The 20,571-nt window shown below is 40.4% G+C and overlaps 1 protein-coding gene across 3 annotated transcripts; it reads left to right on the top strand.

The window, feature by feature from the left end:
* The first annotated feature begins 892 nt into the window (after positions 1-892).
* GAPDHS (glyceraldehyde-3-phosphate dehydrogenase, spermatogenic) lies at positions 893-20,327 on the top strand. 3 transcript variants are annotated; one of them, XM_070763694.1, is made up of 13 exons: positions 948-1,027; positions 4,327-4,413; positions 5,814-5,928; positions 9,315-9,506; positions 10,706-10,802; positions 12,255-12,361; positions 13,354-13,444; positions 13,689-13,807; positions 14,614-14,695; positions 15,578-15,729; positions 16,600-16,762; positions 18,230-18,327; positions 19,972-20,327. In XM_070763694.1, the coding sequence occupies exons 3-13, from the start codon at positions 5,882-5,884 to the stop codon at positions 20,048-20,050; spliced, it is 1,227 nt and encodes a 408-aa protein (XP_070619795.1). In that variant the 5' UTR covers positions 948-1,027; positions 4,327-4,413; positions 5,814-5,881; the 3' UTR covers positions 20,051-20,327. The 3 variants fall into 3 exon arrangements, with proteins under 3 accessions (XP_070619796.1, XP_070619797.1, XP_070619795.1); XM_070763695.1 differs by lacking the exon at positions 5,814-5,928 and having other exon boundaries at positions 893-1,027; XM_070763696.1 differs by lacking the exons at positions 4,327-4,413; positions 5,814-5,928 and having other exon boundaries at positions 942-1,027.
* Positions 20,328-20,571: the final 244 nt, after the last annotated feature.

Here is a 20,571-nt window from a genome sequence, read left to right as displayed (position 1 = left end):
CAGATGAGCTGTATTCGAGGATGAGTCTGGCAAATGTTTTGTAAGCTCTGGTAAGCAGTGTGAGATTGCCAGAGCAGAAGCTATGTAGGATTAGGTTTACAACTCTTGAAGCCTTCTTGGCTATATTGTTGCAGTGGGCTTTGGCACTTTTGTTATTAGTATACCGAGGTCTTTAACCGAGTGGGGATTATCTGTGATAATTTGATTATTCAGTTCGTATTTGAAGTTCTTTTCTATTCTTTCATATATTTTACTATGAGTATCTCCTCTATAACCTTCATCATGTATTTTACTATGTGTGTGTGTATATATATATACAGTATATTTACATATTTACAGCAGCACGAAGCTTAAAACTTCAGCCTGATGATGGTGAATGTGATTTCACCGAAACGTCGCAGACACTCAAGTATTGGACAAAATAAATAAATAAAATAAAAATAACTATCTGTACTGAAAAATATGGCAGCAAATCTAGTCTCCAAATTAAACCCACATACACCAGATGCCTTTTCCCCTCATGTTGCTCAACTGTTCACATTCACACAGGTGTGCTGTATCACAAAACACCTGATTTTTCTCCAGCCTCCCCTCCCCTTCTGATCACTCCAGCTAACACGGTTGGGCATAGAAATAATTGTACGTTCCCAACAGAAAGCCTCTTCATAACGGTTCTAAAAACAACGCACAATGCCCAAAGGACGAAAACATTCCACAAGGCCCAACGTTCGCCTTCAGCCGCGACAGGTAATCGCAGCCTCAACGCGCACGCGCAAATGAGAGAGAAGTCAAAATAGCCGTTAAGATGCTCCGGGTACCACCGCCTGACTGAGCGGCACAACGCACGCGCATTATGGCTCCTTGAGAGACCCCCCCCTCCCCGTTTGCAGACAGACGGAGGCGTGTCTTCTGAGGGATGGGGGCGGGGCCTTAGGCGTTGCCTAGCAGCTATATAAGCCGCCTCTTGGCCGTTACTCTCCGTGTTCGACGCCGTCGAGGTTGGCGTTTCGGTTGGGGAGGCGGACAGGTGAGCCGGGAGGGAAGGGGAGGTGTTGAATCAGGGGGGCTTCTCAAACGGCTTCCCCCCTTCCTCTTGGCTGCTCTAGGGGATGTCGGAGGCACCTCCCATCATCCTGAGCATAGGGACCATGGTTCAAGCTAGTGGGGGATGATGGGCATAGTAGAGGAGTAATTGGAGGGACCCCCCCCCCCAAGCAAAATGAGGGGGAAGCGTATATATAAATCCTCGGAGACAGGTGGCATAGAAATCCAATAAATAAATAAATAATAATAATAATAATAATTAATAATAATAATAATTTATTAGATTTGTATGCCACCCTCTTGTTAAGATTAACAACACAAGATTTAAAATAAATCAACCTGAATAGTGGAGATTCCTAGGGATCTAGGTGGCATACAAATTGAATAAATACATAAAATAGATGAAGAAGGGGTGGTGATGGAGTGATTTGAACAAGGATGCTAGAGGAAGGAGAAAAAAGGGGGGGATGAAAAGGCTAGGAATGGCCCCCATAAATAGGGGAGCAGAAGGAAATGGAAGGATTCCCCAATATATACAGGTTTGTGAGAGATGGAGAAGGAATTGTTAAAAAGGTTGGGTAACCTTGGAAAGGTGTACAAGGTTATCTGGGAGGGCATCATAGGGGATTGAGGGACTGAAGGAAGGATGGGGCAGAGGTGGTCTTTAACTGGTTAAAAAAAAGGTGATGGGATTGTGGGACATTTCAACAGGATTCAGAGGAGTGATGTAGCTTCTTGGCACGCAATCCATATCTTGGTCTTAACCATGATTAGGCGGGGAAAATGAGAGTTGGTTTTTTGCTTTTGGAGTATAGGCTTTTGGGTGGTTTGACGGCCCCTTGGTAATACCTGGAGGGGGAGAACGGCTTAGATGGGATTGCTAGCCGCTGCGAGGGAGGACCGCTGGGCTGGTGGCTGCAAAACAGCAGTCGTTCAGAAAGCAAACAGGAAAAGGAAGCCCGTGTCCTTGAGAAGATGCCTCCAATAGTCTTGGGGATTATGAGCAGCTGGCTAAGCTTACAGCCTTCGTGAGATGCAACAAGGAGGATTATTTGCTGCTCTTGCTTAGAGAAGAGATCCCCGAGTACAGGAAAAAAATGGGAATGCAGAGTCATCTTCTTGCGCTCCCTGGTTTGTGCAATGGCTCCCTCCGAAAATGCAACTGCGTCAGAAACGCCAGGAGAATTGATAATCCTGATTAGATTGAGAAGGCTGATAGACGGCGAGCGTCAGCCCTTGACCTTCAATTAGGAACGGCAGCGCTTTTTCCGTTGGGTTTGGAAACCAAATGCAAAATTAAAGTCTATATACTGTATGATTTTCATTTTTTCCTTCTAGCTCCTTTTAAACCTAGCTACTGGATTCCCTCATTCCATCCCCTGCTCCTGTTTGAGAGAGAAAAGGCTTATTTACCCTCTTCTCCAAATCATACGTATAAAAAATTAGCTCCAGACATCCCCTGATATATCCACACTTAAGTGGAAAAACATACCGTGTGGTTATATGCATGACATCTTCAGGTGTCTGGACTAGTTCATTTAACATTTGCGCATTGTTTTGAAATTGAGAAAGTAAAAAAAAAAAGTTTGCTTGCTTCCAATTTCACAGATCTGCCTTGTTGATGTGACTTTTTCACTGGCATAAAAGACTTGACAGGGTTAGGATAATCTGCCTCCATTTGCCAGCCGGATCCTAGGGAGCATGATTACATGTTTATTGTAAAAAAATGTACAGTATTATGATTTGAATAAAGTCACCACCACCCATTTACACCATGACGATGTAAAACAAGGGAATGCTATAATGCTGAGTCCCATTGAGATTGGGCAGCATAGAAGTCAATCAAATTAAATTATAAGTCTTTATTCCTACGATGCATATTTTTGTGCTCAAATATTTTGCCAGTATATATATTTTAAAGCCCTTAAAGCCAGGGATGGTTCTAAATTTCAGCATACAGAGCATTGTGTTCAAGTGTTTTTTAATTTGAATTGTCACTAGATGTCTAGGCCAGAGTGGCCTGATTTTTGCACAGTTGCTAAGTCACGGTGGGCAACCCACATTAAACTTGATGGTATAGGAAAGCTCAACTGATGTCCAGCTAGCTTGTTTACATTGGAGATTGAGGGCGCAGCAGCACCTCGGTAGCTGTGGGGGAGAGATGAAATGGATGACTTTTCTCTGATGGGGAGATATTTATTTTATTTATTTATTCATTTGTCCAATACACAAATACATAGGAAGAAAAATAGACATGTAGTAATATATATAAGGGTAAAGTGAACTTAGAGGAGAGGATATATGAAAGAAAGAAAATATATATGATAAGTGAGAGAAAGGAAAGACAATTGGACAGGGGTGTGGTGCAGAGGTCTTCAGACTTGGTAACTTTAAGACTTGTGGACTTCAACTCCCAGAATGTGCTGGCTGGAGAATTCTGGGAGTTGAAGTCCACAAGTCTTAAAGTTGCCACCTTTGGGGACCCCTGCTGTGGGGAATGTCTAGGACTAGGACCCCAGAGGGAAGCCTGCAAACTGGGCTTCTTGTTTCTGCTATGGAATTCAGAAGCCAGCAATGGAGGTCTGGAGGCAGACGCCCAGTGGAGATAGGAGAGCCAATTTTCTAATTGAAAATTTAGGTTGCATTTGTTGTCAGCAGGATCAATGCCTAGGTACTACGACATTTCTACTTAAATTTCTGTGGCTACAGTTGTGTGTCTGACATTAAAAACACTACATCTAGCCTACATTGCATATAAGCCACCTCTTGGCCCTTCCTGTCTGAAGGAAGTCATTCTATGCCAGTGTCTTCTTCAAGGTCGTAGCTGTTGTAGCCAAGATATGATAAGGTCTTTAAAAAAAAAAAAATCCAGACTGCTGGTGCATGATGAGGCTGGTCCTCGACTGGTATCTACTTAATGTGTTTTTCGGTAAGCTTGGCTTTCTGTCTGTGGCCACGGAGTCGCACTGCAGCCACTGAAAGCCTGCAATGAGAATTAGAATGCATTTTCTTTTTTTAAAAATAAGAGGTGAAGGTTTCCACTGCATATAGGAAAGGTTGGAGCATATATCAAAAATATAGTCAATTTTACATTGATATGGAATAAATATTTCCTGGGATAATCTTTCGTGGTTATCACTAAATCCCAAGCCATTGCCAAATATGCTTATACTAATAGTTGCTGAGTATGCCAGTTTATATACACGTTAAAATAAAACAAATAGATGAGAAGATCCTATAATTAGAAGATAGCTCATAATCTCAAATTTTTGATTTCTATAGCAACAGTTATCATAGCTGAACTGCAAGCTGTTGCTACTGCTATACAGAAGAGAGGTTTCTTTCTTTCTTTTTGGCTTTGCATTTAAGGTATGTATTCCAGCTTCCTTTTTGATAGTGCAGTGTTACACATAAATGATTACTAAACAAAAAGATTGTCTGTCAATGTTTGAGTAAAAGGGCTAAAATGTTTCTTTGGAACACTGCAGAGTCGAATTGGCACCGGTAAAATGAAGATGGCTTCTGTTTCTGTCTTGTAGTTGCCAAGAAGTTGTGCGGGATGTGCTGTCAGAAAATGATTTCAAATAAACACAAAATCCATGTGGGATGTCTTCACTGGGACATCACATTACTGACTTAGTTTGATTTAATGCAAGGGTCCCCAAATTCTTCAGCTCATCAATCCTTTTATGAAGTTTCAGTTTTTTCATCGACCATAAAACACAGGAAAATAATAAATGGTACTTTTATCACAACACAACACAATGAATAATAATAGATAACAGTGACTTTATAAGATAGGCAATATTTAAAATATATGGTTCAACATACCTTTTTCTTACTAAAACTGTTGATATCATTAATTCGAAGCCTGCATCAAAAAAGGGCATTGGTATTTGTTGGAGAATAGTGAATTTTAATCACAATCTTCCAAGGATCAGTCTTTTGACACTCAGACATTTATTGATCTTATTTTAAACACCAGTGATTTATTGACCTCTTGGATGATCCCAATCCACTGATCCTTGGGGTTGATATTGATCACTCTGGGTGAACCCTGATTTAATAGATGTGCTAGGAGTGAAACAGTATACAGTGTTCCCTCGATTTTCACGGGTTCGAATTTCACGAAAAGTCTATACCACGGGTTTTCAAAAATATTAATTAAAAAATATTTCACTGTTTTTTCCCCTATACCACGGTTTTTCCCGCCTGATGATGTCATATGTCATCGCCAAACTTTTGTCCGCTTTTAATAAATATTTTTTAAAATAAACTTTAATAAATAAACATGGTGAGTAATAATCTAAATGGTTGCTAAGGGAATGGGAAATTGTAATTTATGGGTTTAAACTGTTACGGAAAGGCTTGTGATACTGTTCATAGCCAAAAATAATGTATTTACTTCCGCATCTCTACTTCGCAGAAATTTGACTTTCGCGGGCGGTCTCGGAACGCATCCCCCGTGAAAGTCGAGGGAACACTGTAATCCGATTGGGGAATCGCCCCCCAATCTTCCAGCTCAAGAAGACCCCAAAAATCTTTAAAAAGATATTTAGGATAATTAATTGAAACCAGGTTTTCTTTTGCCCTATCCCAAGTTATTTGAGATATTACATTTGTCAGGCTGTGAATTGAAACATAAAAGGAAAAATAAAGAAATTAATTTTGAAAAGGGTTTGTGAATGGAGAGGGAGTGAAGTGTTTTCTGATAATGATTAAAGGATGCTCAGCTGAGAGTGTTAACTTTTTTTGAAATCCTGTTTCAGTGTCTCTAGGCAGAGAAGCAGTAGATAGGTCAGCCAGTATACGAAATCAACGCAATAGCTCACCGAAAATGGATCAGTGTAGCACTAGCACCACAGTTAGTGTCAAGGTCTTCAGGTAAGAAAATATCTTGAAAGACTTAAAGTTTAAACTGCTATCTCCTCCATGAAGTTTATGGAATCAACATAATCAATGGTAAGATCTTTGGATTTATGCCCTGAAGCAGGGAGGAGGGACTCGTCATCCTCCAAAGATTGTTGAACTGCTTTTCTCATCAGTTACAGCTAACTTGACAAATGGTGAGGATGATGGGAATTGTAGCCCAGCAGTGTTGGAGAGGTGGGCAAATGCTAAAGGATTAAAGGATAGTGGTATGCCTATCAATGTAGAGTCATGGTGGTAAACCTATGGCACGTGCACACACAAAGTGGCATGCGAAGCCATGTCACCTGGCATGCACGGCCTTGCCTGTTTATCTTCTGGGTTCCTGGAACGCATGGGTGCACGACAGTCAACTGCCCTTCATGTGCGTAGCAGTGCCAAAAACTGGTGGGCACATGCCAGCCAGATGATTGTCGGGTGCACATATGTGCCAGAACCTGGAGGTTCGGCTTTTTTCAGAGCGTGGTCTCTTCGCGCGCCCGACAGTGTTGAAAACTGGCCTACACATGCATGCCAGTTAGCTGATCATCAGATGCAATCTACAAAAAGATATTGACAAAATTGAACGGGTCCAAAGACGGGCTACAAAAATGGTGGAAGGTCTTAAGGATAAAACGTATCAGGAAAGACTTCATGAACTCAATCTGTATAGTCTGGAGGACAGAAGGAAAAGGGGAGACATGATCGAAACATTTAAATACGTTAAAGGGTTAAATATGGTTCAGGAGGGAAGTGTTTTTAATAGGAAAGCGAACACAAGAACAAGGGGACACGATCTGAAGTTAGTTGGGGGAAAGATCAAAAGCAACGTGAGAAAATATTATTTGACTGAAAGAGTAGTAGATGCTTGGAAAAAGGGAACACAATCTGAGGTTAGTTGGGGGAAAGATTAGAAGTAACGTGAGAAAATATTATTTTACTGAAAGTGTAGTAGATGCTTGGAACAAACTTCCAGCAGACGTGGTTGGTAAATCCACAGTAACTGAATTTAAACAAGCCCGGGATAAACATAGATCCATCCTAAGATAAAATACAAAAAATAGTATAAGGGCAGACTAGATAGATCATGAGGTCTTTTTCTGCCGTCAGTCTTCTATGTTTCTATAACCCAGAAGTTCGGCTTTTACAGAGAGTGGCCCTGACAAAATGTGTACATGCAAAGTTTCTGGACAACATTTTTGGCACTTGGTGCCAAAAAGGTCCACCATCACTGTGCTTGGAAAGAAAAGAGTTTCATGTATATAAGATAAGTGGAGGGATAGTTGTTGGAGCAAAAATAACAGCATTTCCAAAATGTCCTTTTAGAAGCCTGCTTTGCCATATGGACATTATTTAACAATCTACTGGTTGTATAAAGTGGTGGGTTTTTTTCTTTTGAATGAGTATATTTTACATGGAAGAAAATATTTTCCCTGTTTGGAGGCATCCAACCAATTTTTGGTTGTCCTCTCAAATAATTATCTTGAACATTCTTTACATAAAGGAGTAATACCAGGATATCTGAGCATTCATTTTTGCTTCAAAAATATTACATCCATAAGCCTTAAGAGAATTTGTAGAAACAGTTGAGGTGATTGGTGGTTGGAGTAGATATGTATCTTGGAATCTAAAGTAGCGCCTTTGTCAAGTTTTAGTTCTCCAGGTCCCTGAAGAAGAACTGTCATACTTTCTAATATGAATTTAGTAATAGATAAAATATACTCATTTCAATCATTGATCAGAAACCATAACTTACAAGCCATAATGGCTGGATTTATATTTTGCATTAAGCCAAAATGCTAACAAATAATCGAATGGCTTAGATTTAGAGTGATGAGAGAAACCAATCGACATAATTGGTTCAAGAGAAAAATATTTTCAGATCTACAGTAGAATCATTTTCACTGATCCCAGAGAAGGTAAGCATGCTACCTTTGAATTCTCAGAAAGTTTTTCTCAAGGAAAGTTGCCCAAAAAAGACAGTGGAGAAGAAGGAAGGGAATCCTACAATTAGGCTATGTATGTAAGTTTTGAATTTGTATTTAGAAGATAGAACTGTAAGCTGCATGCACCTGACAATTGTAGTGCTCGCTACATAGTGTTCAGAAGGATAATATTACTACTAGAATATATTTATTGATTTCAGGGAAGTCCTTGAGAAAAACGTATGCATATTCTTGCTCCAATGCAAGTGTGGTAAAGATATTTACTGGGAGGATCTTTCCATGAAGTTAATAGGGTCTTAAATAATTGAGTTAGAAAAACTACTCATGCAAATGCAGTAGTTTTTTTAATAGTTGAGATTCAGCTTGGAATATTTTTAGGGTGTGATGTTTATTTATATTAATATATAGATGCAAATTATATATATATGCAGATTCAGCAAAAAAACATGTGACATATATGTCATGTTTTTTTGCTGAATTTGAAAATTAAGGGAGACTAGGATAGATCTATTTTGGCCTTATTTTGGCCTCATCAGCTAGCCATACCCACTGGGACTTGAACCTGCAGCTTTTGCCATGTAAGGCAAAGAATTATCCTCTAGGCTACAGTATCCAATCCCTTCATCTTTGCACCAGGGAAGGGTTACATATTTTTATGTCGAATCACCCTGGTGTATTGAAGAACACCACAAGCTCCTTATTTGCCTCTCAGCCCAACCCAGGGCCATTTCCAAGGCAGTTAATTTGATTGATAGCCGACAATTCTATCTGTATGTGTCACATGTTTTTTTGCTGAATATGAAAATTAAGGGAGACTAGATCTATTTCGGCCTTATTTTGGTCTCATCAGCTAGCCATACCCACTTGGACTTGAACCTGCAACCTTTGCCATGTAAGGCAGAGAATTATCCTCTAGGCTACAATATCCAATCCCTTTAGCTTTGCAGCAGGGAAGGGTTACATATTTTTGTGTCGAATATATATATAACATATTTTTGCTGATAATGAAAAGGAAGGGAGACTACTATAGATCTATTTCGGGCTTATTTGCCTTCATCAGGTAGCCACACCCTTATTGGGATTTGAACCTGGGGTCCTCTGCCTTGTAAGGCAGTGGCCTTAGCTTCTAGACTACAGGCTCATCTCCTGTATCAGCTTGTGCCAGGGAAGGGTTATGATTTTTTTGTTGAGTCATATACATATATACACAAAAGGACGTGCATACTATAAACACAAACATACATAAATACACATATCCAACATACTATATGTGTGTGTGTGTTTACATATGTATGTATACACAAACATAGACATAGCCCGATCTAGCATTAGGCTATGCTTGAAGAAGACTACAAATGTTAACCGAGATTAATTGCAATTCCTTTCCTTCTTTTTGTGATGTTTACATTCCTCCAGGCTTGAGATCAGTGAAGACTCTCCTCCAAAGATCTCTGCCGAGCCAGTGGCAGGTACCCCTGTTGAGTCAGAGCACGAGGTTAAGCTACCTACCCCAGAGCCAGAGCCAGAGGCAGAAGCTCCACCTCCACCCCCTCCACCACCTCCACCACCTAAAAAACAAATGGCGGAGTTTGCTGTTGGAATCAATGGGTAAACTTGTTTTCTTCAGTGACCAGTGGATATTTTTGTATTTTAAGACGAGGTTGGGAGATTCTGGGAAATTCACACATTAGGAAACAGTAATGCCCTCCTAATGATAGAAAATGAAATGGGTATTTTTTCCCTCCTTGGTCTTTTGCAACAATTATGTTGAAACAAAGCCTATGGGCTTGAATAAAACTTGCTGGTTTGATTCTGCAGCCAGAATATTTTGGTTGCACTACGTGATTGTTTATGGTTAAGTTGGAAAATTGCAGTGAAACCTAGGTGGAGGTACAAAGGCAAACCACTGACTTCCAAGCCTTCTAGTTTTCGGGAATCCTTCTGCTGTCTTCTCTATCTGAAGGTCAAAGCAATTTGCAGAGGTTCCTAAGGCCACTTTAAAAACAGATATGGGCAGAGGTCACGCCTGTGGGACCCGACCTTGAGAAGTCTGGGAGGTCTTGAAATTAAAAATTCCTTATGTGTCTAATCACACTTGGCCAATAAAGAACTAAGCTATTCTATTTTCTATTATCTATTATTTTCTATTTTCCATATTCTGTTCCATTCCATTCCATTCCATTCCTCTCTATTCTTGATTCTCCTCTACTCTCTATTCTGCTGTGCTCTGCTCCACTCTACATTCTCTCCTCTGTTGAGAAAACATTGCACTAAAGGAGGTCTCTTTTTAAGTAATCCCTTCTTCTCACCTTAATTGTACCAAAGGGGTTTGGGAATGCACTCTACAAGAATGGTGGAAGGTCTTAAGCATAAAACGTATCAGGAAAGACTTAATGAACTCAATCTGTATAGTCTGGAGGACAGAAGGAAAAGGGGGGACATGATTGAAACATTTAAATATGTTAAAGGGTTAAATAAGGTCCAGGAGGGAAGTATTTTTAATAGGAAAGTGAACACAAGAACAAGGGGACACAATCTGAAGTTAGTTGGGGGAAAGATCAAAAGCAACATGAGAAAATATTTTTTTACTGAAAGAGTAGTAGATCCTTGGAACAAACTCCCAGCAGACGTGGTTGATAAATCCACAGGAACTGAATTTAAACATGCCTGGGATAAACATAGATCCATCCTAAGATAAAATACAGAAAATAGTATAAGGGCAGACTAGATGGACCATGAGGTCTTTTTCTGCCGTCAGACTTCTATATTTCTATGTTTCTAATGGATGGACTTCTTTGCTTCTGCAGATTTGGACGTATTGGACGCTTGGTCCTTCGGGCCTGCGTGGTGAAGGGGGTCAAAGTTGTGGCTATCAATGACCCTTTCATTGATGTGAACTACATGGTAATGGCTTTCTTATAAGACTACAAATGTGGAAATTAGTTTAGTTTCCTTGTGGGGCAGGAAAGGAAGGTCGGATATGAAAAGTGTCAGTGTTCATTGAACCCCTGGTAAGAGGGTCCTTTCTACATCTCTCCCATCTTCTTGTATCAAATGCGCTGGAATGGAGAGGGAGTTGGAAGTCGAGCAATAGAGTGTAAGCAGCGGTTAAGACGATGAGTGTGTTTAGATATGGGTTTTTAGGATTTGGGGCTTTAAGGTTGGGATTTATAATTTTTGTATTGATTTTATCTTATAAGCCACCCTGAGTGCCCTGGAGAAGGGCGGCCTAGAAATTTGATTGATTGATTGATTGATTGATCGATTAAACAAACAAGCAAATAAATAAGACTTTTCTAATTTAATACCTAATTGTTCTTAGGAAACAGGAATGGTCTTTGTTTCCAGGTAGTACTTGACTTATGACCATAACTGAGCCCAGAATTGCTGTCATAAGTCATGCTCGTTGTTAAGTGAATCACTTCACTGATTGGCCTGATTTTGCAACTTTTGTTATTTTGCGGGGCTTGTTAAGTAAATGCAGCAGCCATAAAGCAAACCCATTGTTTTCAGTGGGCATTTTTTGCTGGAAAATAAAAGTAAATGTCATTTCTGGGGGGGGAAATGACTTACAAGGTCCCTTCCAACGCTATTAATCTGTTTTTTTAATATGTTGTCAGTTGTAGTCCTGTGACCTTGGAGGCTACAAATGGACATAAATAAGTAAATTAGATTTCTTTTATGTATTGTTGTATTTATAATATTGTACGCCGCCCTGAGTCGCTGGGAGAAGGGGGCGGCATAAAAATCAAATCAATCAATCAATCAATCAATCAATCAATCAATCAAATAAAGAAAGAAACAAATAAACGAACTAATAAATAAGTAAATAGTTTGCCAAGCATCCAGAATGCAATCACCTGTTCACAAAGGTGGGAGGCAGAAGTTAGAACTTCAAATCGGGATTGTAACGACCCTTTATTAAGCAAGGACCAGCTGTATAAGAATTGGGTGCCTAACCCTTTGAACACCCAGCATCCTTGCGCAGCTGTCAGATGCCTAGACAAATGGAGATTTCCTGTCTCTTTTTAGACCTCTTATCAAGCTAGAGAAGTGAGTGGTGCAGTGGCCTAGAGTTGGAGCTCTCTCCTGACAGTCAGAAGGCTGTGAATTTGATCCTAGGTAGAGGCAGATATTTCTCTCTCTGGGCACAATGAGACTTTATCTGCTGAGTAAAACTCCGGATTGGTGACAGGAAGGGCATCTGGCCAGTAAACACTCAGTTCCATTCAGTTGCCGAGATTCCACCCTGCAAAGGATTATGGGGTCATTAAAGGAAGGTGATGATCAAGCCATAGAGGTGGCACAAATTCAGTTCTCCTGGCATGATGTGGCTTTATCTTCTTTGCTCCACAGGTCTACATGTTCAAATATGACTCTACTCATGGGCGCTTCAAGGGAGAGGTCATGGCAGAGGAAGGAAAGCTGGTAGTGAACGGTGCAAAAATCTCAGTATACCAGCAGTAAGTGGGAATAAGACCGGGCAAAATGCATTCACTCCATTTCATTGGTTTACCCATTTAAAATATTTTAGTATTTTAATATTCTCAGTATGCCCAGGGAACTTTGGTAGCTGGGCAGCTTAGAAAGACAGTTATGAGAATATAACCATCTTTGTGTGTGTATTTGTGTGTGTGCTCCAATGGTTGTCTCCTGGCAACAGTCTGGATGACTTCTGCAGTTGCCTTGGCAATATTTTTCAGAAGTAGTTTGCCATTCCCTAATTCTTTGGGCTGAGAAAAAAAAAGACTAGCCCAAGCCCTAATGGCTTTGTGACTAAGGGGAATTTGAACTCGCAGTCACGTGATTTCTAGCCTGAGGCCTGTAAATGCCATAGGAGTACAACACTTGTTTCATAGGGTTTGCATTAGTGAGCATCTGTGTGTGTAAGAAAAATAAAATGAAAAACAGAATTACACTATTTAGCAAATTTATATAGTGTGTCTTTGGAGAGGGAGTTCTTACAATGCTTTGGTTTTCGGATGCCTTCCGAGGGCATCATAATTGTGGATTTAAGCAGAATGACTAGTGATATTAGAGTAAAACCAATGCTTTGGGCTCCTTGGGGGAGGGTAGTCTTATCAATTCTCTTCCATTTTATACCATCATTTTTCTATCACAGTAAAAAATTATGAGCTATAACGAAGCTGCTTTGCTTGTCTGGAATTAGCATGTGTGAACTTAATCAATATCACTTAATCACTGCATGTGAATCTAGTTGAGGTGCTACTGCAGGAGGGTAAACCTTCGATGGGAGTTGCACACTTAAACAAGAAAAGACCATGCGAATGTCAAGGATGCTTGTGTTTCTGAAGGTTAAAAGGGAAAGTGGATTCCATGACATGTTCATCCAATTACTTGGCTGAATCCTAGAGGCCCTGAAAGTTATCTCCTGCTAGAGTAGAAGTCCGGGTGGGCAGGTTTTGAATAAAGATTGTCCTCTTGTATTTCATAGCCAGAAACCAAATGAGATTCCTTGGGCAGAGGCAGGTGCCTTATATGTAGTAGAATCCACTGGAGTCTTCCTCAGTATTGACAAAGCTTCGGTAAGTATCTTGAGCTAAGTCCCTTTCTTTGAAATAAGAACCAGTGTAAATTCCCTATCATGATATTTGCTAGGTTTGAGGATATTTCACTTAGATGGTTGGTTTGGACTGCACAGATTTCTGCTACATTGGGATAAAACATACAATCTTCTATTTACTCCTTATTGAGGCTGTTTATCCTATTGCATGTGGGCTGCCAGAATCTGATATTCTGCAACAGAAATCTCCCATTTTTAAAACACAGGCTCATTTCCATGGAGGAGCCAGGCGAGTAGTGGTGACTGCCCCATCACCTGATGCACCCATGTTTGTTATGGGAGTCAACCATGAGAAGTACGAACCAGCTAGCATGAATGTTATAAGGTAAGTTCAAACTTGGCCAGCTGGAGGAAAGCTTATAAGTTCACTGACAGTGACCAATCTATACAAAATCAATGCAATCCCAGCATTTAAAATAACCTAACAGGAAGAAGAAAATTAAGGCACAACATAGCCATTTCACAAAAACAGGGTCTCCTAATGTCCTGGCTTTGAAGCCTTGGGGAAAAATCTAGGTTCTGGCTACCTTGATGGTACCTTGATCCTCTTGGATGGCCAAGAGGGCTGGGGTCCTCTGAATCTTAGGAAAGAGTTTGTTCCATAAGGCAGGCATTGTAACAGGGAAGGCAAGTCTTAGTGGCTTTACTTACACCATTAAAAAAAACCCTAGTTGAATAAGATTGTTTGCAATTTCACTCTGTTGGGTTACTTTATGGATTGAGCAAATTCTAATTGCGAGGAAAGATTGGGTGGTGCTTTCTCAGCTCGTATTCCGAAAGGGATTGGGCGGCTGACAAATCCAATAAATTAAATTAAATTAAAATTAAATATTCGAAGCTCATGGCACCCTTTATAACTTTCCCCAAAGCCCTGTAAATGATGCTGTCTTGGCATGAAAGATGATAGTTTTGGGTTCATATTTGTTGGATTTTTAAGATGAAGCTAAAAAATTAAGAGAACCTTAGAATACAGATCTGTGTTGAGATGTAACTTCACATGCAGGTTGGTTAGGCTCTGATCCACATCAAAAATTCAGGGTCATTTATTTATTTACTTATTAGATTTGTATGCCGCCCCTCTCCGAGGACTCGGAGTGGATGTTTATGTCATGTTTAACGCTTGTTTTCCAGCAATGCTTCCTGCACCACCAACTGCCTGGCACCTTTGGCCAAGGTCATCCATGATCAGTTTGGCATTGCCGAGGGCCTGATGGTGAGAACTATGTCCTTCTTTCCAATGTGCTTATTCATTACGGCATTTTTATGCTGCCAAATTCATACAATTTGATGTAACGGTTAGCAGCTTGGAGGTGATGTGAACTTAGACTCAAAGTCAAGTGAGTGATCTTGGGCCAGTCGCTCTCTTTCATTCCTAGAAAGAAGGCAAGGGCACACCACGTCCAAAACCTTGCCACACACACGTAGTCTACAGAGCTGTAAAAGTAATTTGATCTCAAAAAGAAAAAAAATCAGGGTTAAAAGTATTTTATTTATTCCACAAATAACACACTTATTCCATCTGATGCAATCCAGATACTGGCTTTCCTGTGCCTCTTATAACTGCAAAGGTTTGGGAATACTGTAATGGATAATGGTACTCCCCAGGAAATGGTTGAGCGTGTTTTGATTAATCCCATACATCAATTCAGTTTGCCAATTTATACAGTTATAGCTGTGTCATTCAATCCTTAAATACCAGGCTTCCTAATCAAATTATTGGTGGGGGGGATTAAAATTCTGAGTATGGATGGCTAACAGTCATAATTTACTCTATTTGCTTATGGCAAAATCATTCATAAACCACTTCTTCCAGTTTGAATTGATTTTTTTTTTGGGGGGGGTGGGGGCGGAATTTGTTATAACTTTCCATAGGTTTTGGCATACAGGTTTGTCTTCTGCATTTGTGCATCAGTGCAGATAAAATCAAAGACTGCAAATGATACCAAATGGACCCTAAAAGTATTATGTATTACTTCTGTTTTTACATGCAAAAATGGCCCCTTTAGAAAACCCAAGTGACTTGTTTAGATCAAATCTATTGTTGAAAACGCTTTGTATGTCTGTTCCTATGTCAACTGACACTTCTGCTCTGCAGACCACTGTTCATGCTTATACTGCCACTCAAAAAACGGTGGATGGACCTTCTGCCAAGGCCTGGCGTGATGGGAGGGGAGCTCACCAGAACATAATTCCAGCTACTACTGGTGCTGCCAAAGCTGTGGGCAAGATCATTCCTGAACTTAAAGGGTACGCAGAACAAATTTAACTCCCCCCCCAATATATTTTATTAATTTTCTTAAAATAGACAAGACTGACATACATTTAACATAGAGATGGGGTTGTATCTTCCCCGCTTATTCTAGAAGTAAAATTTCAATACAGAAAAAAGAATACATTAAAAAATACTTTAAATCAGCTTATTACTTTAAATGAAAAGAAGAAATTTGTTTTATCTTATATAATAAATCTTCATACGTAAACTAATTCTAACATAACTCTTAAACCATATCCCTACTTATACAATTCTCTAATTCTTTTTACTTTTAGTATTTCTTCTTATTTATCCATATATACACTTTGTTCCATATCTCATAAAATTCTGTTTCCTCTTGATCTTTTAACCGTCTTGTCATCATATCCATTTCAGCGCAGTCTAGTTTTTTCTTAATAACTTCCTCTTCTTTGGGAATATTTTCCCCTTTCCAATTTTGCGCATACACTATCCTGGCCGCTGTCAAAATATGAATAACTAAATGTAGAATTTCTTTCTTATATTTCTGATTAGTTATGCCCAGTAAATAAAATTCCGGGGTTATTTCTATCTCCTGTTTTACTATTTCTTTTATTATTCTTTCTAGAACAAATTTAACTTTTAAAAGGGCGGGGAAGGGGGGTGTTGTGCATTTTTGCTAATCTTAAAGATGTGACCATAAGAGAAAATCAAGGCTGTATTTCTAACTACTGATTTGTGACCGTGAGATTGTGGGAAAACCATAGAACTGCCAGGATTTCATTCTGAGAATATTTCTCGGACACCTGGGTGTTTTGTATTATTTATCCTGTAAACCCTTGTATCTTTCTCCTTTTAATGACCAAACCTCTCCCCACCCCCACCAGGAAGCTGACTGGCATGGCATTCCGTGTGCCAGTGTGCGATGTGTCTGTTGTTGACCTGACCTGCCGCCTTTCTAAATCAACTACCTATGCTCAGATTAAAGAAGCTATCAAGAAGGCAGCTAAAGGGCCAATGAAAGGATACCTGGGATATACAGAAGACGAGGTAAACGTGCTGTTTATGTTTCCATTGGCGAGCTGCAGGATTATTTTAAGATGCTCCGATGAGCTATCTTAAGCTTCAGCCGATTTAATGCAAGGCAAACTCTAGAGCTGTAATAGTTGTTTGCTTTTTGTAATAACGCCGACAAGTGGAAGCCCGGGATAAGCGACAGGCTAGGGAAAACCACAGGTGGATTTCTTGCTGGTGGCAAAAACATCACCAGTTGTTAACGTGACTTGGGGTGAAGAAAGAAAAAAGGTAAGTTTTGATAGACAAGCTAGTAGGTTTAGCCTTGTATGAAATGCTGATGTGAGGAGTGAATGGGGGCTTCTGCCTTCTGTAGCTTACCAAAAAACCTCTGTTCAGCCAGTGGATCAACTCTTGCCCAATCATCAGATTATCCATGGATTATCCCCCCTAACTCTCCCTCTTTTTCTCTCCCTTCTTTCAGTCACCTGGCTTACGCTTGTTCTTTTCACTCCTCCTTCTCCCTGTCACTCCAACTTACTCTGTCGTTTGCTATCTCACTCTTGTATTGTCTCTCCTGAGGTGTGTGTGTATGTTTTGTGCTGAGAGGCGTTAGTGGGTGGATTTTCATTCTTTAACCTGTGCTGTTTGGCTGGCAGTCAGAACATTTATCTATTCCTGTAGACAAGGAGCTAGCATCAAGTGCCCCATGCTTTCTCATCCTGCTCGAGCTTTAATGCCCTTGACCAGTGTTCAAAGGGAAGAAACTGTATCTGTGGCTTCTGAAAATAGACAGGGAGACCAGAGGGCAGGTCCCTGTGTGTTTCGTGTAACTGTAGTCTCATTTAGAGGAGAACATCTGTAGCTCAAAGGACTAGCAAGGAGGAAACCACACCCCCATCAAAACTGGCAGGGCAAATTACTATATATGAACAGGCAGGAAGTCCCCATACTCTGACACTGATGATGGATTATGAAATATCTGCAACCAAACAACCAAGCTCAGAGAGCAGCAAGAACTGCACACCCCTGAAACGCAAAAGATTGTGCACATAGAAAGTTCTGTGCGGAGAAAATGGAAAAACACTGTTTTAACCTTCAATCAGATAAATATAGTCAAGCAGCCTCAGCTATAGGCTGGAGATGAGATAAGAGGCTATGTCAATAATGGTAAGTGAGATAACTTTGAGGCACAGGGGAATGTGTGGATAAACCTAAGAGCCCACTGCAGGTTGTAACAATTACAAACAATGCTAAACACGGTTTTTGATAAGAGTCGGTGGACTCTGTCCAAAATGGTGAACCTATTAGTCAGGCTGTGCAATCATTTGGGATTTATGTGCAAAACATTTGAATTTGAAGTGCCCTATTTCAAGTGGACTGCCCTTGATCCTCTTGGAAGGGTTTGACACTCAGAATTCAATCTTTGAGCCCAGGATGTTGGTTATTATAAGTGTCTCCTTCTGTCCTCTTTGTACCCTGTCATTTTCTCTTCCTTTGCAGGTTGTTTCTACCGATTTCATTGGTGATGAGCGTTCCTCTATTTTTGATGCTGCTGCAGGCATTGCCCTCAATGATAACTTTGTGAAGCTCATCTCCTGGTAAGCTGAACTCTTTGTTCCATGTTTATTTAGATTTGTATGCCGCCCCTCTCTGCAGACTCGGGCGGCTCACAGCAAAGTGAAAAACAACAACAAAACAGTTTACAACAAATCTAAATTTCTACTAAAAACATTTTAAAAACCCCATTTTCTAAACACGCATACATACACACATACCATTCATAAATGGGGGAGATGTCTCAGTTCCCCCATGCCTGACGACACAGGTGGGGTCTTAAGGAGCTTACAAAAGGCAAGGAGAGTAGGGGCAGTTCTAATCTCCGGGGGGAGTTGGTTCCAGAGGGCCGGGGCCGCCACAGAGAAGGCTCTTCCCCTGGAGCCCGCCAACCGACATTGTTTAGTTGACGGGACCCGGAGAAGGCTGGCTCTGTGGGACCTAATCGGTCGCTGGGATTCGTGCGGCAGCAGGCGGTCTCGGAGATATTCTGGTCCAGTGCCATGAAGGGTTTTAAAGGTCATAACCAACACTTTGAATTGTGACCGGAAGTTGATCGGCAACCAATGCAGGCTGCGGAGTGTTGGTGAAACATGGGCATACCTAGGTAAGCCCATGACTGCTCTCACAGCTGCATCTCCCAGTTGAGCTTTCCAAGTTATTGTAGCTCGTAAAGGCCAGGGCATTATCTCACGATCTTTTGCCACAAGCCGAAATGGCCATCAAAACCGTCTGAGTTGCTTTCCTTCACCAATAAGGATATATATACCTAGATACCTTCAGTCTATCAAAACACCAGACTATCACTTTCAGAGTAATTTCATCAGCTAATGTTAGAATTTAAATAATGGAGAAATATTGAATTGTACTATGGAAAATACATCTGACATTTCCCCTCATTTTAAACATGGACATTTTATTATTATTATTATTTATTAGATTTGTATGCTGCCCCTCTCCATAGACTCGGGGCGGCTCACAACAATAACAAAAACAATGTAAGAACAAATCTAATAATTTAAAAAACACTAAAACCCCCATTATTAAAAGCAAGCATACACACAAACATACCATATATAAACTGTATAGGCCCGGGGGAGATATCTCAGTTCCCCCATGCCTGACGGCAGAGATGGGTCTTAAGAACTTTATGAAAGGCAAGGAGGGTGGGGGCAGTTCTGATCTCCGGGGGGAGCTGGTTCCAGAGGGTCGGGGCCGCCACAGAGAAGGCTCTTCTCCTGGGTCCCGTCAAACGACATTGTTTAGTCGACGGGACCCGGAGAAGGCCAACTCTGGGGACCTAACCAACACTTTCTGAATTTTCCCAATTCAGAAAGCATATACTGCATTCAAACATTGAGTTTCACTTAGCCTTAACCAGATTTGGTCACAAATGCAGGTATTGGATGGAAAACGATTAAAAAAAATAGTGCCTTATTACAAATGGTCACTAAACAAATTAGTCGCTAAATAGTGAATTCCTGTACAACTACCACTGACCTGCAACATGTTACAATGATAGATTATAGTTAGTGCATTTTTCCTTCACCCAATGTTCCAGAATCTGAAAACCAAAGTATGGAATAACTTCAGAAGGGCATTGGATATCGAGGGTGCTTTTGACTTTTGTACAATGTCATTCTTAAATGTAAAGATTTGCTTATGTGTTTTTTTTCCACCTCTGGCAGGTATGATAATGAATATGGGTACAGCTGTCGTGTAGTAGACCTCCTGAAGCACATGTACAGCAAGGAGGAGATTCAATAGAGGGCCTCACCACTTTTCGTCCATAGAGTTTTGCTTCAACCACAGAATTCCAAAACACTGCACTTTGTGTAAAGCTTTGTGTGTACGTGTGTGTATGTTATATGTGAGCGTGAATCCTTCTTTCCACAGCAGCTTATTTAGTAAAGTTTATTTAGATACATTGCACCAGGTTCCTCCCCGGAGAAGGAGTCTAGTCTCTGGGGTTATGCATTGGTTTGTGTGGTTGTAGCGTCTTCAAGATCTTGTAAGTGTTAAAATAAAGACCACTGGAGTTAAACAGATCTTGATTTGTATCTATGCAATCTTAACATCTTGGGCATTTGGAATTCGTGCTCTTGATCACGCCAAACAAATGTGTTTTGGGAGGTTTCTGAGCACTTAAAGCTGCCACTTCCCTGGAAATTTCTGTTTTGCTTGGATTTATTTTCTCATAAGAAAAAAAAATCACAGAATTGAATAGAATAGAATTCTTTATTGCCCAAGTGTGATTGCACACACAAGGAATTTGTCTTTGGTGCATA

Source organism: Erythrolamprus reginae, chromosome 11 (genome assembly GCF_031021105.1).
Source record: "Erythrolamprus reginae isolate rEryReg1 chromosome 11, rEryReg1.hap1, whole genome shotgun sequence".
Lineage (NCBI taxonomy): Eukaryota > Metazoa > Chordata > Lepidosauria > Squamata > Dipsadidae > Erythrolamprus > Erythrolamprus reginae.
Note: the sequence above shows the minus strand (reverse complement) of the source record. Positions and strands in the feature narration are given on the sequence as shown.